Raw genomic sequence first — 18,663 nt, 5'->3', positions numbered from 1 at the left:
ATTCACCTATTCAGGTCATGACCGGCCTGGACCGCACCATTACGAGGAAACAAAAGGTGATCCCATTTAATTTGTGCCAACCTTTGACAGAAAGTCTATCAAAAGTGAAAATGGTGCAAATAAAAGGACATCTTCAACGAATTCACAGTAGTTAAATAGGCCGAATGAATACACCAGGAACAAAGACGTATAACTGGTATACCCACCGGTGCAGTGGAACAGTCCATGGGGATTTCCGATCATTGCGTAACTCAGGTACTTCCCACCATTTTGCGGAAGTAGTGTATATCCACGATATTTGAAACTTCTCGAGGCCTCGTCTTCACTTGTTAAACGACCGGGGTCCTAACGGGGTCCTAATCTCAGTAACTATAACCTAAAAATAAAGTGTAGTAATTTACCTTGCTATATAGAGCTTCAAGATACAACCATGCAGAAAATCGCTGTAAAAGAAGGACTATGCGGATCGTTTGGGACTCTGGAATACCTTTCGGTCATGACTGGCGCTACAAAGGTCGTCGTTGAACAGATCCCAAGAGGAAAAAAGAAAGGTAGGAGTATTTTAGTTTTACACACATATCCAGCAACAACTTAAGATCGCCGGGAATGATGTGCCAAAATTAAATGAAACTAGAGTTCCACGAACACATACCTTTGCCAAAGAAACCAGGCTTGTTTAGTAGAATGATGTCTGTAGACAAATGCGTTACTCATTTTCTTTTCTTTATAATTATATGCTTGGAGTTGGTTTATAAGATTTGGGCATTGATTATGCAAATTAGATCCCAAGTTACAATTAACTGATATCAGATTGTATCAAGCATTACTTAAGCTATCAGCATACCAAAATCATGATGATCCTTTGATCCATTCTTGACTTATTCTCTTTCAAAGTCTTTAAATACACTCTTACTGATCATGAGTTACTCTCTTCCCTCTTTCTCAGTTACATATGTGACAACTTTGATGGAAGTACTATAATGGAATGCAGTGGATTTATGAACTTTTCCTAATCAATTATGCAAATTAGCTGTTAATTTGCATAATAAGTATCACATTATATAAGTCTTTACTTAGGCTATCTACATGCCAAAAATCACGACGATCCGTCAACACGTTCATATTTTCTCATTAATTATGCAAATGAGATCATCATTTGCATGATAAATATGTATTGACATTTCTCTCTTTCTCAGCTACATATGTGACAAGTTTTAAAGTCCTATCATGGAATGTAGTGAATTTATAAAATATCCTCATTAATCATGCACATTAGCTGTTGATTTGCATAATCTCATTATGTAGGTCTTCACTTACGCTACCTACATACAAAAAAACATGACGATCCGTCAACATGTTCATATTTTCTCATTGATTATGCAAATGAGGTCATCATTTGCATAATTGATATCTATCGACATTTCTCTCCTTCCCAGCTACATATGTGACAAGTTTGAAAGTCCTATCATGGAATGCAGTGGATTTATAAATTTTCCTCATTGATTATGCAAATTAGCTGTTGATTTGCATAATTAGTATTCCATTATGTAAATCATCACTCATTCTATCTACATACCAAAAATCATGACGATCCGTCAACACGTTGTAGAGTTATTCTCCTCCAAAGTTTGAATGGAAACCGGCGCCTGCAGTTCCAAAAAAGCCGCTAGGGGGCCCAAACTCACAGCACTTACTCTATGCCTCAAGGGCTATCTACCACTTAAAATCATGACCACAGCATGTCCAGAACACGAGATATCAAAAATTGAGTTTCAGCTTCTGTACCTTAGCAAGCCGCTAGGGGTCCCATTATCGAACATGACCTTCGTTTTCCCGACCCCTACCCACCTACCAAATATAATCAGGATCCATCCAAGGCTTCTCGAGTTATGCCGTTGACAGACACACAGACACACAGACACACAAACACGCCCAAAACATAACCTTAGATATTCTGGCAAAGGTAACTAGTAGTGTACCTCAAACCGTACCGTTTACGTACATGTACTGAAGTATCATAATCTAGGCTGATTTGGGCCCAATTGGTTGTTTTAGAAAAGGTATTTGTTGACCAATGTTTTGCTTTCAGTATTTTTCAACCTCTATGTATGTTTTAGGAATTATGTCTGATGCTAGGGTACATCCCGACTCTCCACTGTCAGCACAAGTTAGAGGCTATGGGCTTCTGGACTTTAAGGTGGTGCCGTGCACGGAAGACTTCAAATCTGAGACCCTGGCAAAGGTATCAAATGTGTATTACTTTACGAAATTATATTGATTTGAATATCATTATCCCATTTGAAATAATGATATGAGTATTCGTAACCCACTGATTAATGAATAGAAAGTTTATTTGCAAGTTCATGCCCGTAGACTAATTGCAAGTACATGGTCCCAACAAGATAGAGAATATGCATGTAACAATGAACTGTGATAAATGTTATTATACAACGAGCATATACTGGAATATTAGTGTTATTAATGATATGACATGTTTTTTTAGGTGCGGCTACTTGAAAATTTTAACTGTATGATTACTTCATTACAATTTAAATATAGATTCTAGAACTATATATACTAAATATACCAATTTTTCGTTACAATATAGGAGAGTGTATACACGATGTGCACGTACCCACGTGGGAGCAGTTTGATAATCAGCAACATCACATTTACTACGATGCCAGACCGGAAGGGAGGAAACGTTGATCTGATCAACATCAGAAATCTTTTGGAGGGTCTATCTTTGGAGACAAGCATTCTTAAGGACCAGACAGCACAGGTCTGAATGATATGCATGCACATGCTCCTTATTAATTAGTTTCCTCTCCAAACTAGTGTTACGTCGTATTATCATATAGCCAGGCGCCGCGGACCAATCAGAAGTATCCGTTCCACGTTGGTTATGACGCCATAACACAAAGGTTCAGGCCAGGCAGGTGGGTATCGCTTCTCTGATTGGTCAGAATGAATCGACACCGGCACCAGTGTCGATGCAAATCGACACCGGTGCCGGTGTCGATTAATTTTGACCAATCAAAAGTAGCGATACACACAAGAAAGTAAGGTTTATGCAGGCATTGACCAATAAAAAGGAGCGAAACATATGCCAGAGTAGAGGGAATAAGTACAGACTGCAAGGGGGAATGGCTCCTTCTAACATTGATAATGAGTTTTGTTGTTCTAAAAAGCCTGCAATATGTTTCGAATATTTTCTGTGGAAATTTTTGGTTTCAAAATGCAATGTGTAATCTCCTTACCAAAGAATGCACCGAAGAACAAATGTAAATTTTCAAAAATTCGACAAAGGAATTCACACGTATAGTACCAAGAGATCTATGCGTCATACAGGAGTTTGCAAGTTTGGGTAGGCTGTATGATAATAACGTTAATGACCCGCCTGTTCCTCGGTGTACATGGTGTCATAACGCCTGGTCCTTTGCTATAACCACCTCATAAAACCACCTCGTTCGCTTCGCTCACATCGGTGGTTTTATTCGATGGTTATAGCAAAGGACCAGGCGTTATGACACCATATACACCTCGGGGCGGGTCATTAACCCTTAATTCATGCCCATTCCATATGTTGTGAAATACACTGTCACTGTCCCTGTAGTACCCTGTGTAAGGCGGTCTATACCAAATAATTATTTGCTGTAACTTGTATCACACCTTGCGTTACAAAGTGTTTTACAGTATATATTGTAGCAAACATTGCCTTTAGCTACTTCGTTTACTTGGTGTAAGACCTGTTGTAAGAAAACTGCTTACTTTCTAAACATCCATAAGTACGTCCTATTGTAGCTAAACTATGTAGACATCGCTTATCACTGCAAATGTCCGCGGCATTTCCAACCATTATACAATGTGTTTTATTTCTGTGGTGACACTACAGTTTGCAATATGACCTGCTCATCACTACTAGCTATAGAAATGAATTACTGAGTGCTCATTTGGGCTTCATACACAAATGCGTCGCTCGTCATTATTACCGCAAGGAACAATTGGTACAAATTTGCAAATATGGACAATCTATTGGTACATTTAGTCATTTAAATTTAGACATCTACATTCAACATTCTCTTTAGTACAGGCAGGAATCCTGTTAATGTGTATATGCTAATTCTATTATGAATTAATTGCAGGAGATGAAGAATGAGCTCCTAAAGTTTTCTAAGCGCAAAGAGCATGCCGAGAGGGATTGTTGTGTCGTGGTGACCATGACACATGGAAAAGAAGATCACATCTACGGAACGGACGGGGATGCTGTCCCCCTGGCGACAATCTTTTCTATGTTTGACAACGATTCCTGTCCGAGTCTGTCAGGAAAGCCGAAACTATTCTTCGTCCAGGCATGCCAAGGAGGTAACCAGTTTCATATAGCCAACTTTGAAGATTTCTTGTCAAACGCTGATATTTCCCATTTTTCTTATAGAATTGAAGCTATTTGTGTGATTTAGATATGAATTATTCCAAATTCTGTTTCGGTAAAATCGAATGATATACATGTACATGTAGTAAATTCATTTCAAATTTCAAACATCACATTGTCGTTTACACATGATGAGATTTGGGGATTTTACATATAAAGTTTAAAGTTCTAGTTTTTGTGAGTGCATATTTCCGGGGGGGGGTCCTTGGTGAAACTTGCGCGTTCCTATGCATGCTATGTCATCAATATCTATAGCGTTGGTAAACCCCTTTGTATATGAAACAAAATAGCAGAAATTATTCAACTTTCCTGTGTCCTGTTTAGACATGAGCAAATTTTATTCATAGATAAAACAGGTGGTAACAGACACCAGGCTGTTGAATATTCAGACGGATACCAGTTGACATCGTCAGACACCCCAGTGCCCCCTGTGTGGAAGAGCGATATGTTCATTGCGTACCCATCACCATGGGGTAAGTGAACTTTTCAAACCTATCAAATTCTTTATCAACCTTAAAATTGGAAATCCATTACAATGTTTAAGTATAGATTTGACGTGTTGCTAGTTTTGCGATCAAGATCTACACACTGATATTAAGTAATGTCACCTTATTTTCTCCATTTTGAACAATAAGTGTAAAGCAAATAATGAGTCCATGTTTAATTGGTTAGAATCATAATAAACTCTCTTTTTCTCTTCCCAATGGCTTAGTTTATGCTTTGCGTCTACGTCTAAGTAGAATATAAGACTAGTTTTCTTTCGTCCACTACTGTTACAGGTTATCAGTCGGTAAGGACTGAAGATGGGAGCCCCTTTCTTGGAGCAATCACCAAGGTGTTCTCAGAACACGCGAAGGACACCAATTTGTTTGACATGATGACAATGGTATTGTTCATAGACATAAATATACAAAGGTTTTACCTAGAGAGGGGTAGCAAAGCTTCTCTTTCTTAAACCATTTTTCTATATTTCTCAGATTCTGTTTAGTGCGATGGACATGTGTAATGATATTGTTATATCAATGGGAAAACGTTAATGATACAGTTCCACAGTTCCTCTTTTTATTACCTTAGTTTAGTAATAGATTTAGAAAAACGAACATGATATCATACAAACGACTTATGAAATGCTATAATCGTCTTTGACTTTTTTTGTTTTTTATTTATTCAAACAACATCAAGCAAACAAACAATGAATACAAAGAAAAACCATAGAAATACATTTTTCCTTGCCACAATCTACATGTGCGCTTTGGTCACATAGTTATAAAAATCGGACGTATCAATGTCTTATCAAATACAACGTGGTCCACAGTCAATGTTGAATTTGCGTTCTCCACTATGTTCCTGATGCAATAGGTGAACAGGGAAGTCTCTGACGCCAGTAAAGGCCTGGTGCAACCGGAAGTACATTCCACTCTTCGGAAGCAACTCTATTTCTTTCCAGGTATGTGAACAGTTTGTCGTTCTACGCCAGGTTTTCGATTCAGGAATACCAAGAAATGGAGGGGAAATAAGGCATCACGAAGACATATAGATCGTATCTGCCGTCTACAGTCCTCTTCCATTATATTCGTCTTATTCCGTTATGCTCAAACTTTAACGACAATGCAATCTGATCCAGTCGATGCAATCTGATCCAGTCGCTAGGGTGACTTGTTATGACGTGATATATAAGATTATTTGATCAATTAGTGTGATGCATTTTAAACCTTTGCTGTTGATTGAAGGCGATGCTGGTCAAACCTACAGTCTGGCATGGAAAATACTTCGCAGCATGGTGAGCGTCACATGGAATTGTCTTGAGTGCCTTAAGCCATGGTTTTACATTTTCAAAGAAACTTTATTAGCGTAAATGATATTGCACTTCAATTCATCTCGATATGACATTCATTGATAACGTCAACTTCTACAAATGGAAATCTGAAAATTGATAACGAATACTGTTTGAAATTCTATGTTTTCTAGAAACCATATATGATGGCGAGAGAGTTCATGATCATGATCATGATGATGCTGGTGATGTTGATGATAAATCTCCTGGCAACTTACTCAATCTCTGCAACTGGTACGTGACAAGCAGACTGTATACGGTGTCATGAACTATTTGCTGACTTTATGTAGAGATTTAGGGATACACTTAGAGAAACGATTATCAACATACAAATGTAGATTCATATATTACGTAGAGTGTGCCAAATAACTTAAAATGCATATTGATCAGTTGCAATATATTACAACATATGATAGGAGCATCAACAACATGTAACTCTTGGTAAGTGTGAAAGACTAAAGACCAAAGAATGCTAAAATTTTGTATGCTCCTCTGTTCCCCTTCCCCTTTATAGACCACGATGTACCACCGAGCATTCCAGTGGCCCCGTTGACCATCCATTCCTACGCTATCGGCACTGAAGGACGTGTGATTCAAGAGGCCGGGGGAGTGGAGCTGATATTTCCTAAAGGTTGTGTTTCAGAAGAAAGGGTCGTCTCCGTGGAGGTAATACCATTATTACATACCAACTACGCTAATGATACCTAGAAGCAAAATTTGAAAATGTACTACGAAGATAGTCGTATGCTCTTGGGCTTCATGTATACAAAGAAAAAAATCTTCAAATATATCCCCTCCATACTGTACTGCTCAGTCAAAACGTATCAAATTGGCGAAAGAAGACTTAAGTAAGTTTGTGTTACCAAAACAAAAATCGCCTAGCAAATTGCGTTATTTCTTCGTGATTAGCTAATAGGCTAAAATCCAAACCCTTGATACATTCACCCTCTTATACTATCTAAAGACTCGACAAGTTAGCATTAAAATATTCTGTCATAGTTTCTAATTAACAACAATCCCACACATTCTGCCACATGTATGAATATGATATATATTCGACATTACGCCTGTACCGCTTGACAAAAAAATGAGCTACATGTATACATAGTCACTACGAGTCATTATCAATTATTGAAGGTCGACGTAATCCCCGTTAACGACTTCATCAACCGAAAGTTCATGGCGATGAGTGCAGTCCTGACAGTGAAGCAAAGTCGGAACACACCCTTCCTTCAGCCTGTCACAGTAACGCTGCCATGGATGTGGCGGAAGTATGCCTCTAAACAACAGGTCAACACCACCCTGATGCACTTCCAGCCCAACCGTGGTTGGGCTGTCTTCAGTGCGCATCTCCAAGAAGCTGACCACACGGTGACATTCAAAACATTCCATTTCCAGAGGTAACGTTAAGTATGTTGTTGTATGATGGATATAACTGTTGACCCAAAACTTTAACTCACACAGCTTTTATCAAATGACTTACTCTATATCTACTGTGATTCCAGATTTTTTTCAATGTACTTTTTATGTTCAATATGAGCATCTTTTATGCGAAAGTTCTATTCTTTACTAATGAAATGCTACGATGCCAAATCATCACGTCTTGTGTACTTAAAAAAACACATTCTTTTCCAGTTATTTTCTCGTTCAAACGCTAAATGACGCGGTGCACTTTGTGGAGAAGATTTGGAAGGGCTACGCCGAGGACAAGGTGCATCTCTCCATCATCCCTAACTCAACAACACGCGAGATCACCATGCTCTGTACTCACAAACTACAGGACCAGCAAGAATTCTTCTACATTACTGAAGAGCAGCTGAAGCATCAGTTCAAACAGCAGGTGTATATGAAAAGCAACGAGAAGATCAAAGCAATGATAACGGAGGAAAGTGACATCGAAATTGAAAAGTACGACATTCCACGTGGTGGAATCACTTTCTACTTTCCTCCGGCCACCGCTAACAGATATTCGCTTCGTCTGAAGAAAAGGGAGGAGGCAAGCGAGAAGGGCGTGTACGAGGGAAGCATCCAATTCGACAGAGTACAGTCCGATGGGCACACGTCAGCGGGCACAATGGAGGAGGCCATCAACAATGCTCTCATCTATCTTCGTCCCAGATCTGAAGGTAAGAAAGCCATTTGGAACTTTGACATAAGGAAGAATGATATAAAGTTGTTGAAGAGATTCATCAGTCACGTATGAATACAGTAACTCCATATTTTCTTCTAACATTGACAGTTCTAAAGGTAAAGGACATACTTCCAAATTTTTGCGACTATCAGTCCAACGTGAGAGTGACCTAGTCTAGATCTCTTTGAGCTGCTCAAGACCTACCTACTCCTACTTCGCAAGGAGGCGGGGGGAGGTGGCAGATGATCTACGCAAGCCTGACCTAGTCTCATGTTCTCTCTCGAGATCGAGACTAGGTCACTCTCCGTAAACATGATGGACTGATAGCCGTCGAAAATTTGGAGGTATGTCCTTTGCCTGTCACTGGTAGAAGAAAATTTGGAGTAACGATATCAAGTTGACTTTCAGTCCAGTATTTTTGTGTCTTATAGTCATTGAGTTGTAATTTAAAACCTTTCCTTTTTTCTTACAGCCATGGCGCACACAGACGACTCTCTGTCTAGCAAAGGATTAGCACCTGCATTCATAGGTAGTATTTTACATTGTAATTGCATATGGTATATTGGTTTCTTGAAATATCAAGACTCTTAATTGAATAGCAAAGCTGGTGATGTTGCAGGCTTTCAAAGTTTAATTCCTAAAATGAAGACTTTACATCACCCCCATTCCTTATTTGCTTTTTGTGTTTTCTTTATATTCTGTTAAGGAACAAAATTACCGTGCACAATGACAATATGGAATCGACACATCCATGTTATGTACTAAACTAACAAATGTTCTACTTTCCTTCTTTACCAGATCCCCATGATGTGGCGCAAAATTTCGACAAAGTAGTGAAAAGTGTGGGCACGTCTTGGAAAGAGCTGGCCCTAAAGCTAGGTCTTTCATATGAAGCCGTCCAGGTGATCGACCAGAATGTCAAGCTGAAGGACGACTTTGACAAATGCAGGGACGCCCTTTATCAATGGAGACAGATCAACGGAAAGAAAGCAACATTGGAGGTTCTAAAAGATGCCCTCTCACAAATAGATATGAACTCAGTCAGAGATGAGCTGTAGATGGAACAACTGTTCAAAGAAAGCTTAAGCTGTCACGAAGCTGTTATAGCATATCAACCTGTCTTTATGTTACTAAGGCACAGGCTTTGAAATGGTAAAAAATTTTTTTTAATATATCTAAGTTGAATAGGCTACATGTGTACACTTTTATCATTTTGAAAATGATACGGCTGGAATTTTGGAATGATAACAACAAGCTTTATTGATACGACAAAAAGTACAGTTACTATATTGTATGGCCAATATAATGTACCATTTGTACATGTAAAGTAGAGGTTGGGCTATCCGACGCAGGCCTTGTGAGGGACCATATTAGTAAAACTAGAAGAGAGCGATCAGAAAACATACAAATGAGCCACAAAGGCCATAGAAAACCGCCAGCTATAAATAAAGTCTGTCATTAGGTCAACATGTGTGGGTATTGTTAGAATCTCTGACAGGACATTAGTAGATGGAGTATTTCATTTAATAACACTGATAGTCGCGTTTTTTAAAAGTTCTAGCACTAAATGCAGATACGGTAGTAAATTTCTGTAAAAATCAACTACCGGCAAATTCTACAAATACGTTGCAGTTGTACAGTGTGTTTTAGTTACCAGCCACTGGCAAAACATGTATCATGAAACTAAAACGACTATGAAGTGTTATACATTTTCAAAAGTTTGTTTCGGTGAACGTTTTAATTACTTGGGTTATTGTGAGAATCTTATAATCTACGCAAAGTAGGTCATGGCTTGTTGAAATACATAATGCAGTTTGAGTACCATAGTCAAACCTTGTCTTTAAACAACAGATTTAACAAAATAATTTGTAAGTCATGATAGAAAATAATGTGAGAGCCAAAACTACGCCAGTGCACAATAATTCTTTTCACAAGACTTAAACGCAGGTACTATTTAGATGTTAGTATACATTGTCTCCACTATCAGCTATATTTTCTATTACTTCAAAACTAAACAGAAGCTTGAGAGAAACGCAGCTGGACCAGTATTGTTACTTTTAGATCAAAAGCTACAATCGTCACGGTGTAATATTTACAGCATCAATAGTGTGGCAACACGACCACAACATCATCAGGTGCGTTGGTGACTACGAGCTGTCCATCTGGTCCTACGGCAACGCCGTCTGCACTGGTCATATTGCCAACAACGAGATGGATGGAACGAAGGTGCACTCCACCCTCTGTATAGAGCTCCACCCACCCGCCATGTCCATAGGACACGATGACTTGTCCTGAACTATCCACGCACATTCCTCCAACGGGGTCTGCAAACATTCCGTTGCCACCAAAGCTGAAGAGGTACTGTCCAGCTTCGTTATAGACATTCACATCGCCATATTTCCAGTCAGTCACTAAAATGTTACCACTCGTGTCTATGGCAACGCTCGTTCGCCAGTACCGATTGTACTGCAGCTTGCCGAACTTTCGGACAACCGTTCCATCGAAGAGCAGAACTTTCACCTCGGTGTGGTCTCTCCAGTTCTCGGCCACTATGACACGGTTCCGGTGGAGGTCCACTGCGATGCCATCGAACGTATTGTTTGGGAATGATGGGTGAAGTGTCCTTATGAGACGTCCTGTTTTAGTGTACTGAACAACATACCCTGTCGTATCATTGACATTGTTACCAGACACCCAAAGGTGACAGTCTGCGTCGATGGCGATATTGCTTGGTAGCATGGTATCGAATTCGTCCTCCGATACAACGGTGGCAAAATGGCGGAGGTAAGCACCCTTCATGTTGAACACCTGAACTCGCCTGTTTTCAAGGTCAGTGACAAATATCTCGTTGCTTGGCGACACGACAACGTCAATTGCTCCAGCCAAGTTTCCCGGCTCAATCCCTGGTCCACCGAACTCAAATGGTTTCATCTGCTCGCTCTCGTTGTTTCCAATCCCTGGCAGACATTTTAACAAAATATTAGACCAGTATCACATAACGAACTTGCGTCGAAGAAGGTTAGGCATCAAGGTATTAAGATACGCCAAAAAGCAATTACTCAAGCAACGGGATATAATTTTGGAAACGGTCAGACATTTTAAACAACATCCGCTGTTTTTTGTCAGTGACACTGGAGAAATCTTGTTGGAGAGGGCTTTTTTTATATCCTAGCTGTGAATTGATAATGTAGTATGTAAAAGATATCTAGGTGAAGAACAGGTTATCTTAGACTAGTTAGAACTATGAATTTGTAAAAACGGAAGACAAATTTTTGATAGTCCATGGGCCAAAGGCTGCAATGGTAAGACAAGTTAAGAGTATCTTCCTGCAAATGAGTTAGCTCCTGTTGTTTGAATAATAGGAGCTGACTCTTATATCCAGTTGCTTGAGTAACTGCGTTTATGGCGTACTAACGAGCTTGGTTTTTCAAACCCTCTTACAACTTTACTACTTGAAACGATCAAAGTAAGTACAACCGCCCTGGGCAGCCAAGGCTCTCCAATACTAAGGCACCTAAAAGCAGGCCAACTTACCAATTTGTCCGGAGCATCCACTCTTAGTCATAATCCAAGTCTCTTCAGCGCTTTGAGCGGCCGTTGAGACCAGGTTTGACTGCTCAGATGGTGTGGTAGATGGTGTGTTGGGTAGTTTTCTCTCCGATTCAGCTGTCGCATTCTGTGCGACGGAAGGTAGGACAAATAAATTGATATCACAGGAATTAGAATAAAGTAAGTGTGAACGTATTGTGATTAAAGTGCACATCTAAGAAATATATATATATATATTTAGAGAGAGAGAGAGAGACAGACAGACAGAGAGAGAGAGAGAAGAGCTCTATTTCACGACAATTGTACATGGTACAATGTAAGGCAACAACTATTACACAAAGTAAAAACTAATCAAAGGTATAGAATGCACGCGGAATGCACCGTGTTGTATTTTATCTATGTCATACCCAGGCCGGAAAAAAACTGATCTAGTTTCATAACTACTCTTAGGTCTTACCAACGACCTGTATGCAAGTGATGTTACCCTGACTGGGCATGCCCACAAGTTATGTTTGATCACTCCCAAATGTTTCTTTAGCTTTCGTTGTGCTGTGCGTCACGACTTTCTTTCAGTCCTATGGATTAAATATAAATTCAGATTGATTAATATAGGTGATGCGGCAATTCAATCCAGATATTGAATTGTTATTAGTCTGGGGCGACATTTTGCCAAAATTGATAAATTGTAGACAAAATGAATTTGTCTCCGACACTAACTGTCGGATTTGGGGCGTGAAGTCTGCCTCAAGAAGGGCCCGACAAGAACTCGGCGGCGGGAACTTTTGTACAGATGAGCATCATTGGACATTAACTATGCAAATCAGGGTCTTATTTACATAAATTATTACGATAGATTGTGTACGTCTGTTATTTGGGTGGAGGAGATGATCAACTGATATACGTTTTGCAAATGAGGATCCTATTTGCATACATAATGACAAAACGCACATAATACATAATACAACTTCATTTGTAATGGTTACATCATTTGGCGAAGGTATGGATTCGTGCGCTCTAGTTCATTTTGCATACATACAATAGTTAAAAACAGTTGATTATTCAGAAGAAAAAATTGCACGGGGGAAGGCAGAAGCTTATGTAGCTCTTCGTGGGCCTTCCCCCAGAATCTAAATACTAGCAACATTTTGAATTAATTTATTTTGAATTATACATAATCAATTTAAACAATGGAATGAAACAGTAGTTATATTACTTATGATAGATACTAAATACGACTTAAATGTGAATTGTTACTTCCATTACTTAAAATGCGCAATTTTGTTGAATCTCAGCTAATATATCATATATCTACTAGTTAGAAGTTGAACATGAGAAACTCAGTAACAAAACTGACAATCACTGTGTTCTGTCCGCATTTCCACACACCCTCACTAGCTCTCTGTTGAAGTCGTGATATATTGTTCCGCGTACATGTGGTGGCCAGCATTCTGAATGAACTGTGGACACAATAAGGCATAGATATTCTAACATAAACAATTTTTATTGTATCTGATACAACATATAGTGTGTTCTTGTCATACGTGCATACGTGCCTTGTTTACTGTGTGTTGACTTGCTAATTTCAGCTATGTACGTAATCTATAGAAAACGCTGTTAGACATCTACAATGAGTCGCTTCGTTTTGTTCGCACTGTTATGCCCCATTGTCAACTGAAATACACGTAACTTGACGATATACATATAACATATAACATAACGAAAAAAACTACAAAGACTTGTTAATTTCAGCAATGTACTTAATCTATGAAAAGCAAATGCATTTTAGACATCTACAATGCAACGCTTCATTTTGTTCACACTGTTTTGCCCCATTGTCAACCAAAATAACTTGGCGATATACGTATAACATATAACATCACGAAAAAAACTACAAAGTTTAATACGCAATCCACTTACGTATACATGTACATCATATCAAAATGCAAAATACATTACTTGTATATCATAATGGATGAGCACTGTATTATAATTTTTAGGATTATGAAAAATACTTCCGCACTAATACAAGTGTATAAAACATAAAGGAAGATAAAATAAAAGATACTTACAATCATGTCAACATATGAATCTTTCCGTAGAACTGCTGTCTTCTCTCCCGTCCTGCTGTCCACCCATGAGTCTGCACCATAGATGAATGTGATTGGTACATTCGGGTCCAAGCTGGTCATGCGAGGAAGCATGGGGTTCTTAGCCCACTCCCAGCCTTCACTTTGTAGGGTCCGAAATGCCGTCTCTGCGCTAGAACATGCCGTAGAATATATGCCATTAACAATAAGGTCACACGGACTTTATTTTTTGGATGACATTCTCTCGAGACCCCAAGACTAATGCGCAAGGGAAAAATAAATTAAAAATCAACCTGCTAAATCACAGGACTAAACATCCAGTCTATTCTCTCCCAGGCTTGGTTTGTCTTCATCTCTGGTAAGACTGTAAGAGACAATCGTCGCCATTTTGAAAATGATTTTGTTTTCTTGTTACCATTCTTCTGCCCCCGTGCCCTGACCATGTTCCCCTTACCCTGGAGAGCAGATCCTCTGGCAAGTATAAAATTCTGACTGACCAGGAATGCTATCACGTCACATATGCCCCAGTCTTGTTTTCTGAGAACAGGCGAAAATCAATGTGCGCGCGGATATCAACGATAATATTAAGTCAGTTTGGGCGGGTGTGCCTAAACACCACAAACGACTTAGAAACACCACAAACGACCACAAACGACTTTAATATGCAGTGTATATGGGTCAAAAACCTTGTGTGGCGCTCTGGAGACATTGTTTATACATTTATGAATTTAAAAAATGCAGCAAGTCCTACGTATTCACCAGTAATTTCGAGTCAGTCCGCCGGTTTCAAGATCGAAGCGATTCTTTGCCGCCATGTTGGATCGCCCGTGCTAGGAGTCTGTATGGGGAAGTTCTCGATACCTTCCTCGGCTCCATAGACGACAGGACGATAAAACTATGGAAGCTGTTGGTTCATACCGCAATTCTATCATTGTCAACTTATAAAACTTGTATATTAAGTGTTTTTCAGTCTCAAAGGCAAACACGCACGATCCAAACATGGTGGCCAAGAATTGCTTTGATCTTGAAACCGGACTGACTCGAAATAACTGGTGAATACATAGGACTTGCTGCATTTTTTAAATTCATAAATGTATAAACAATGTATCCAGAGCGCCAAACAAGGTTTTTGACCCATATACACTGCATATTAGAGTCGTTTGTGGTCGTTTGTGGTGTTTCTAAGTCGTTTGTGGTCGTTTGTGGTGTTTAGGCAGACCGCAGTTAACTGGGGGCTAACATACAGAGACTAGTAACTTGCTATCTTTGACAATCATGAAAATTGCTTTCCAGCGACCACACAAATACGGTTAAAACAGGCAACTTGTTTCCAAACGCATGTAGAGTTGTCTGAGTAGCTGATTTTGGCTTTTTCTTATCACCTGGATGTTCAAACCTTTATCGTCGAATCAACACCACTTCTTTCAGAGCCAATAGTCTACCTACTGTTAGAAAACCGTGAAGAAGGCATGAAAATAAGATACCAAAACTAATACAAACTCAGCTTCAGTACCATAGATACTCGCCAGGAGGCCCAAAATCCAACGTGCCTTTTGCTTTATCGACACCTCCTTACATGCCAAATATCATAAGAAGCCGTGTACATTTGTCACAAGGAAACAAGGCAAGTTTTAAAAAAAAGCCAACCTTATTGATGAGCATAAAAAGGTGCCCCCTACCTTGGAGGTTGTGCAATGCAGTGATAGAGGTAGTCAATCACAGTGTTGTCCTGAAACGCGTCTTCAAACTTGGTTCTCATATCCGGCCGTGAAATCCTCAAAAACTGTGGACCTGTGACAAGGCAGTAAAATCAGTTTACCAAACTAGGATGTCATTGTTTGACGTTCGATTCTCTCTATAAACTACAAATCACCTACAAATGCTTCACTTAGGTAAAATGCCTGTCGTACTTGACTTTATGTCATACCTGGGCCGCGATAACGTATGATACAGGTGTTGCGGGCCGTGTGATAAAAAGCCGTACCACACAGGCTTGGAAGTTGTATAACACAGGCCTCCATCGAATAATTCGAATATACACTGCGTATGCCAGAGCGGCGCGGTCGAAAATTCGAATACCTGATTCGGACGTTGGAACATTGCTGTTGTAACAATGCTTGTTCGAGGGCACCAAATTTTCTCAATGTATTGCGCATTTCGCATCCAAATATGTGTTATCTCAGGTGGGTATGACATAAATAAATCCCAGCCCTCCCGCGGGTCGGATCACCCTTCGGCCGTCGGGCGATCCAACCCGCAGTCGGGATGGTACCTCGGGTGATACGGAATACACCGTGTTGTATTCGTGTTGTGTCGTATATACTCACCAAATGGCCCTGCAAGTCTGAAGGGCATCAAGAGGTTAAAGTGCGACAGTAAAGGAAGGAAAATCCTCATCCAGAACGGCGTCTGCAACAAAACAACAAAGAGTTGTTTTCACCGGGCAAATTTGAGCAGAACAGGTGTTTGTACCCACGTGACTATGACGTCAGACATTGGCCACCATGTTGGATAGTTCACTGCACGAAATCAATAATTTCCAGGTGTTTCAAGGGACTTACACACCTGTGAAATGTTCTGTGTCCTGGCTGTGTACATGACTTTCCTGGTTCGGCGTGTAATGTCCTTGTTTTTTTCTTACATACCTGGACTCGCGCTTGTACAGGAATTTCTAGGACCCTTACACCAGACGTGTAGGGGAAATAGGCAGACAAAGGCTTGGCGGCGCCTATTCTCAAAGCCAAGCTTGGGTCGCGGGTTTACTGTTTACGGCAACTACTACCCCTGCAACCCAGCCTAGGCTATGCTTGGACAATTAATAAGCAATGAGGTTTACATTTTAAACACAAAATAAGGGGGAGTGTCTGGGGGTATTGAATGGTTGGTATGTCTACCCGTGACATCGTCTGACAGAACAAAGTGGAACAAAATACAACTATAAAAAGAAACGACATCCACATTTTTAGGAATACAATCAAGGTCAGAAAGAAAGGTCTACAAAATACTAAAAAAAAACAATCATAATTAATGAAGCTGTGATTTGTTTGGCCCGATATTTCCAACTTATTTGGAAATCCTACGGTCGGCGCGTATTGAACGGGCCATCCATATTCATTTCTACATGTCGGAAAGAAATAAATGCTAGAGATAGATCTTGGCTTATATTAAAATAGGAAAGTATGTCTTAAACCAAGGAGGTTTCAACTTCCTTGCTTAAACAAACTCGTCATTTTCATTACATAAACAGCAGTTCGTTAGCCGGATGTGTATTGTATTGTCTAGCACAGACAAAGGCCACAAACACCCAGCGTTCATTGAATCATTCTTATTTCTTCTTTAATCATTTTGCACTCACACTGAGATTCTGTTTCAACATACATAAATCTGAACTGCTGCAATAGACTTCTGCGTATATCGCGATAATCAGTTACGTGATCTGCCCCCTTTGTATGAAGAGCTAGGAAAATAAACTAACCAAAGAAGTTTAATTTGGAAATTCGTAAACTAACGTTAGTGATGTACGATGTTTTTATAGAGTGCCTGTCGCGTCATAGCGAGGAAGTTGAACTGAAACGACGTTGGACATAGGGAAAACATAGGACTGCGATCTGATTTATGGGCAGCTTTTTGTCAAAAGAATAGAGAGAACACGGGACAAAATACAGTCCATTTTCTTGGTTACTGTCTCTAACTTTGGCTACTGTCGACGCACAAACTGAGTGAAATGATCTATGTTAAGATATAACCTCCTTGACTCGATGTACTAAATTTTTGTCCCGGGTTATGTTCTTGATTGTACAAACTAAATGACAACGTTGAACGTTAAATTTCTACCGATGTTTCAAGCTGTTGATAATCACAGCGGCATGTTTCACATCTTTCTAGGCAGGTATTGTTTTACTGTGAAGTGAAATACGGGTAATCAGGCAGCTCAAACAACCTCCTTGACGTGATTGTAACAATAGACATCATGGCTGGTACTAGCGGTAGTTCACAGCTCTTTGTGTCTGTGCCCATGCAAATTCTTCAGAAAAAGCCAATAGAATTTCTCCTCGCACAATTATAGGGTCAAACCTTCGGCCAATCAACGTGCCAGTCACAATTTTCAAATTCTTCAGTTGAGTTGGTATTGTGAATTCCGCGTCTTTGCGTGTGGATGTGCGTTCTTGCTGTCCAAGTGTGTCTATATACCAGGGTGCGTTATCTGATGGTACCGAGGAACATTGGTCATTATTTTACATCAGCAAGGAGTTTCTACTCAAGATCGCGGAACAGGACGACAGGACGTCAGCTGCAACTAATAATAACAGGACCACCGTCGGGCCAAAGTTCTCTCCCATGGCTTCAAGGATCAAGGAACTTCCGTATACAACTGTAGCGATGATATTGCAGTCGGCATTTGACTTTGCTTTCGACGGAAATAGTGCGGAGGAATATCGAAACGGCTCTCATGTTTGGGTAGCGAAACCACCCTCATCTAGGAACGACAACTGTATCACCTAGACTCCCTTGCAGTCTTCGGAACGGGGCTGGTTTTTCTTCTGGGGGGGGGGCAAGGGTGTTCCGCGATTTTCAACGTTGACTAGTCGACTATAACTTTGTTCCGGGAAAGGGAGTTTGCCGTGGAAGG

At 39.9% G+C, this 18,663-nt stretch overlaps 2 protein-coding genes and 1 long non-coding RNA gene across 6 annotated transcripts in view; 1 reads left to right on the top strand and 2 right to left on the bottom strand.

Annotated features, from left to right (window-relative positions):
- The first annotated feature begins 269 nt into the window (after positions 1-269).
- LOC118422822 lies at positions 270-9,488 on the top strand. Its single transcript, XM_035830601.1, has 14 exons — positions 270-551; positions 2,118-2,242; positions 2,609-2,782; positions 4,146-4,365; positions 4,780-4,905; positions 5,212-5,318; positions 5,792-5,879; positions 6,163-6,212; positions 6,401-6,500; positions 6,781-6,932; positions 7,404-7,666; positions 7,902-8,392; positions 8,870-8,926; positions 9,196-9,488. Exons 1-14 carry the CDS (start codon positions 431-433, stop codon positions 9,453-9,455), a joined length of 2,334 nt encoding a protein of 777 aa, XP_035686494.1. The 5' UTR covers positions 270-430; the 3' UTR covers positions 9,456-9,488.
- Positions 9,489-9,497: 9 nt separating this feature from the next.
- Positions 9,498-18,663, bottom strand: part of LOC118422823 ((Lyso)-N-acylphosphatidylethanolamine lipase-like) — an 18,674-nt gene continuing 9,508 nt past the window's right edge. For 2 of the 4 annotated variants that reach the window (XR_004831970.1, XR_004831968.1), the window contains exons 3-8: positions 16,361-16,442; positions 15,713-15,824; positions 14,016-14,205; positions 13,301-13,403; positions 11,932-12,073; positions 9,498-11,354 (exon numbers count right to left, since the gene is read on the bottom strand). Coding sequence is in view for 1 of the 4 variants with exons in the window: in XM_035830602.1 (XP_035686495.1) it covers positions 13,338-13,403; positions 14,016-14,205; positions 15,713-15,824; positions 16,361-16,442 (450 nt within the window). In the remaining 3 variants the exon portion in view is untranslated. Of the gene's footprint in view, positions 11,355-11,931; positions 12,074-12,403; positions 12,522-12,545; positions 13,404-14,015; positions 14,206-15,712; positions 15,825-16,360; positions 16,443-18,663 lie in introns of those variants that run through there. The other 2 variants (XR_004831969.1, XM_035830602.1) reach the window with 2 other exon arrangements.
- LOC118422824 overlaps positions 17,544-18,663 on the bottom strand; it is a 1,685-nt gene continuing 565 nt past the window's right edge. Inside the window, exon 2 of the long non-coding RNA XR_004831971.1 lies at positions 17,544-18,541. This is a non-coding gene — a long non-coding RNA (uncharacterized LOC118422824). The remainder of the gene's footprint in view (positions 18,542-18,663) is intronic.

This window comes from Branchiostoma floridae, chromosome 9 (genome assembly GCF_000003815.2).
Source record: "Branchiostoma floridae strain S238N-H82 chromosome 9, Bfl_VNyyK, whole genome shotgun sequence".
In the NCBI taxonomy this organism is placed as follows: domain Eukaryota; kingdom Metazoa; phylum Chordata; class Leptocardii; order Amphioxiformes; family Branchiostomatidae; genus Branchiostoma; species Branchiostoma floridae.
The sequence above is the reverse complement of the archived record's forward strand: the minus strand, read 5'-3'. Positions and strand labels throughout refer to the sequence as shown.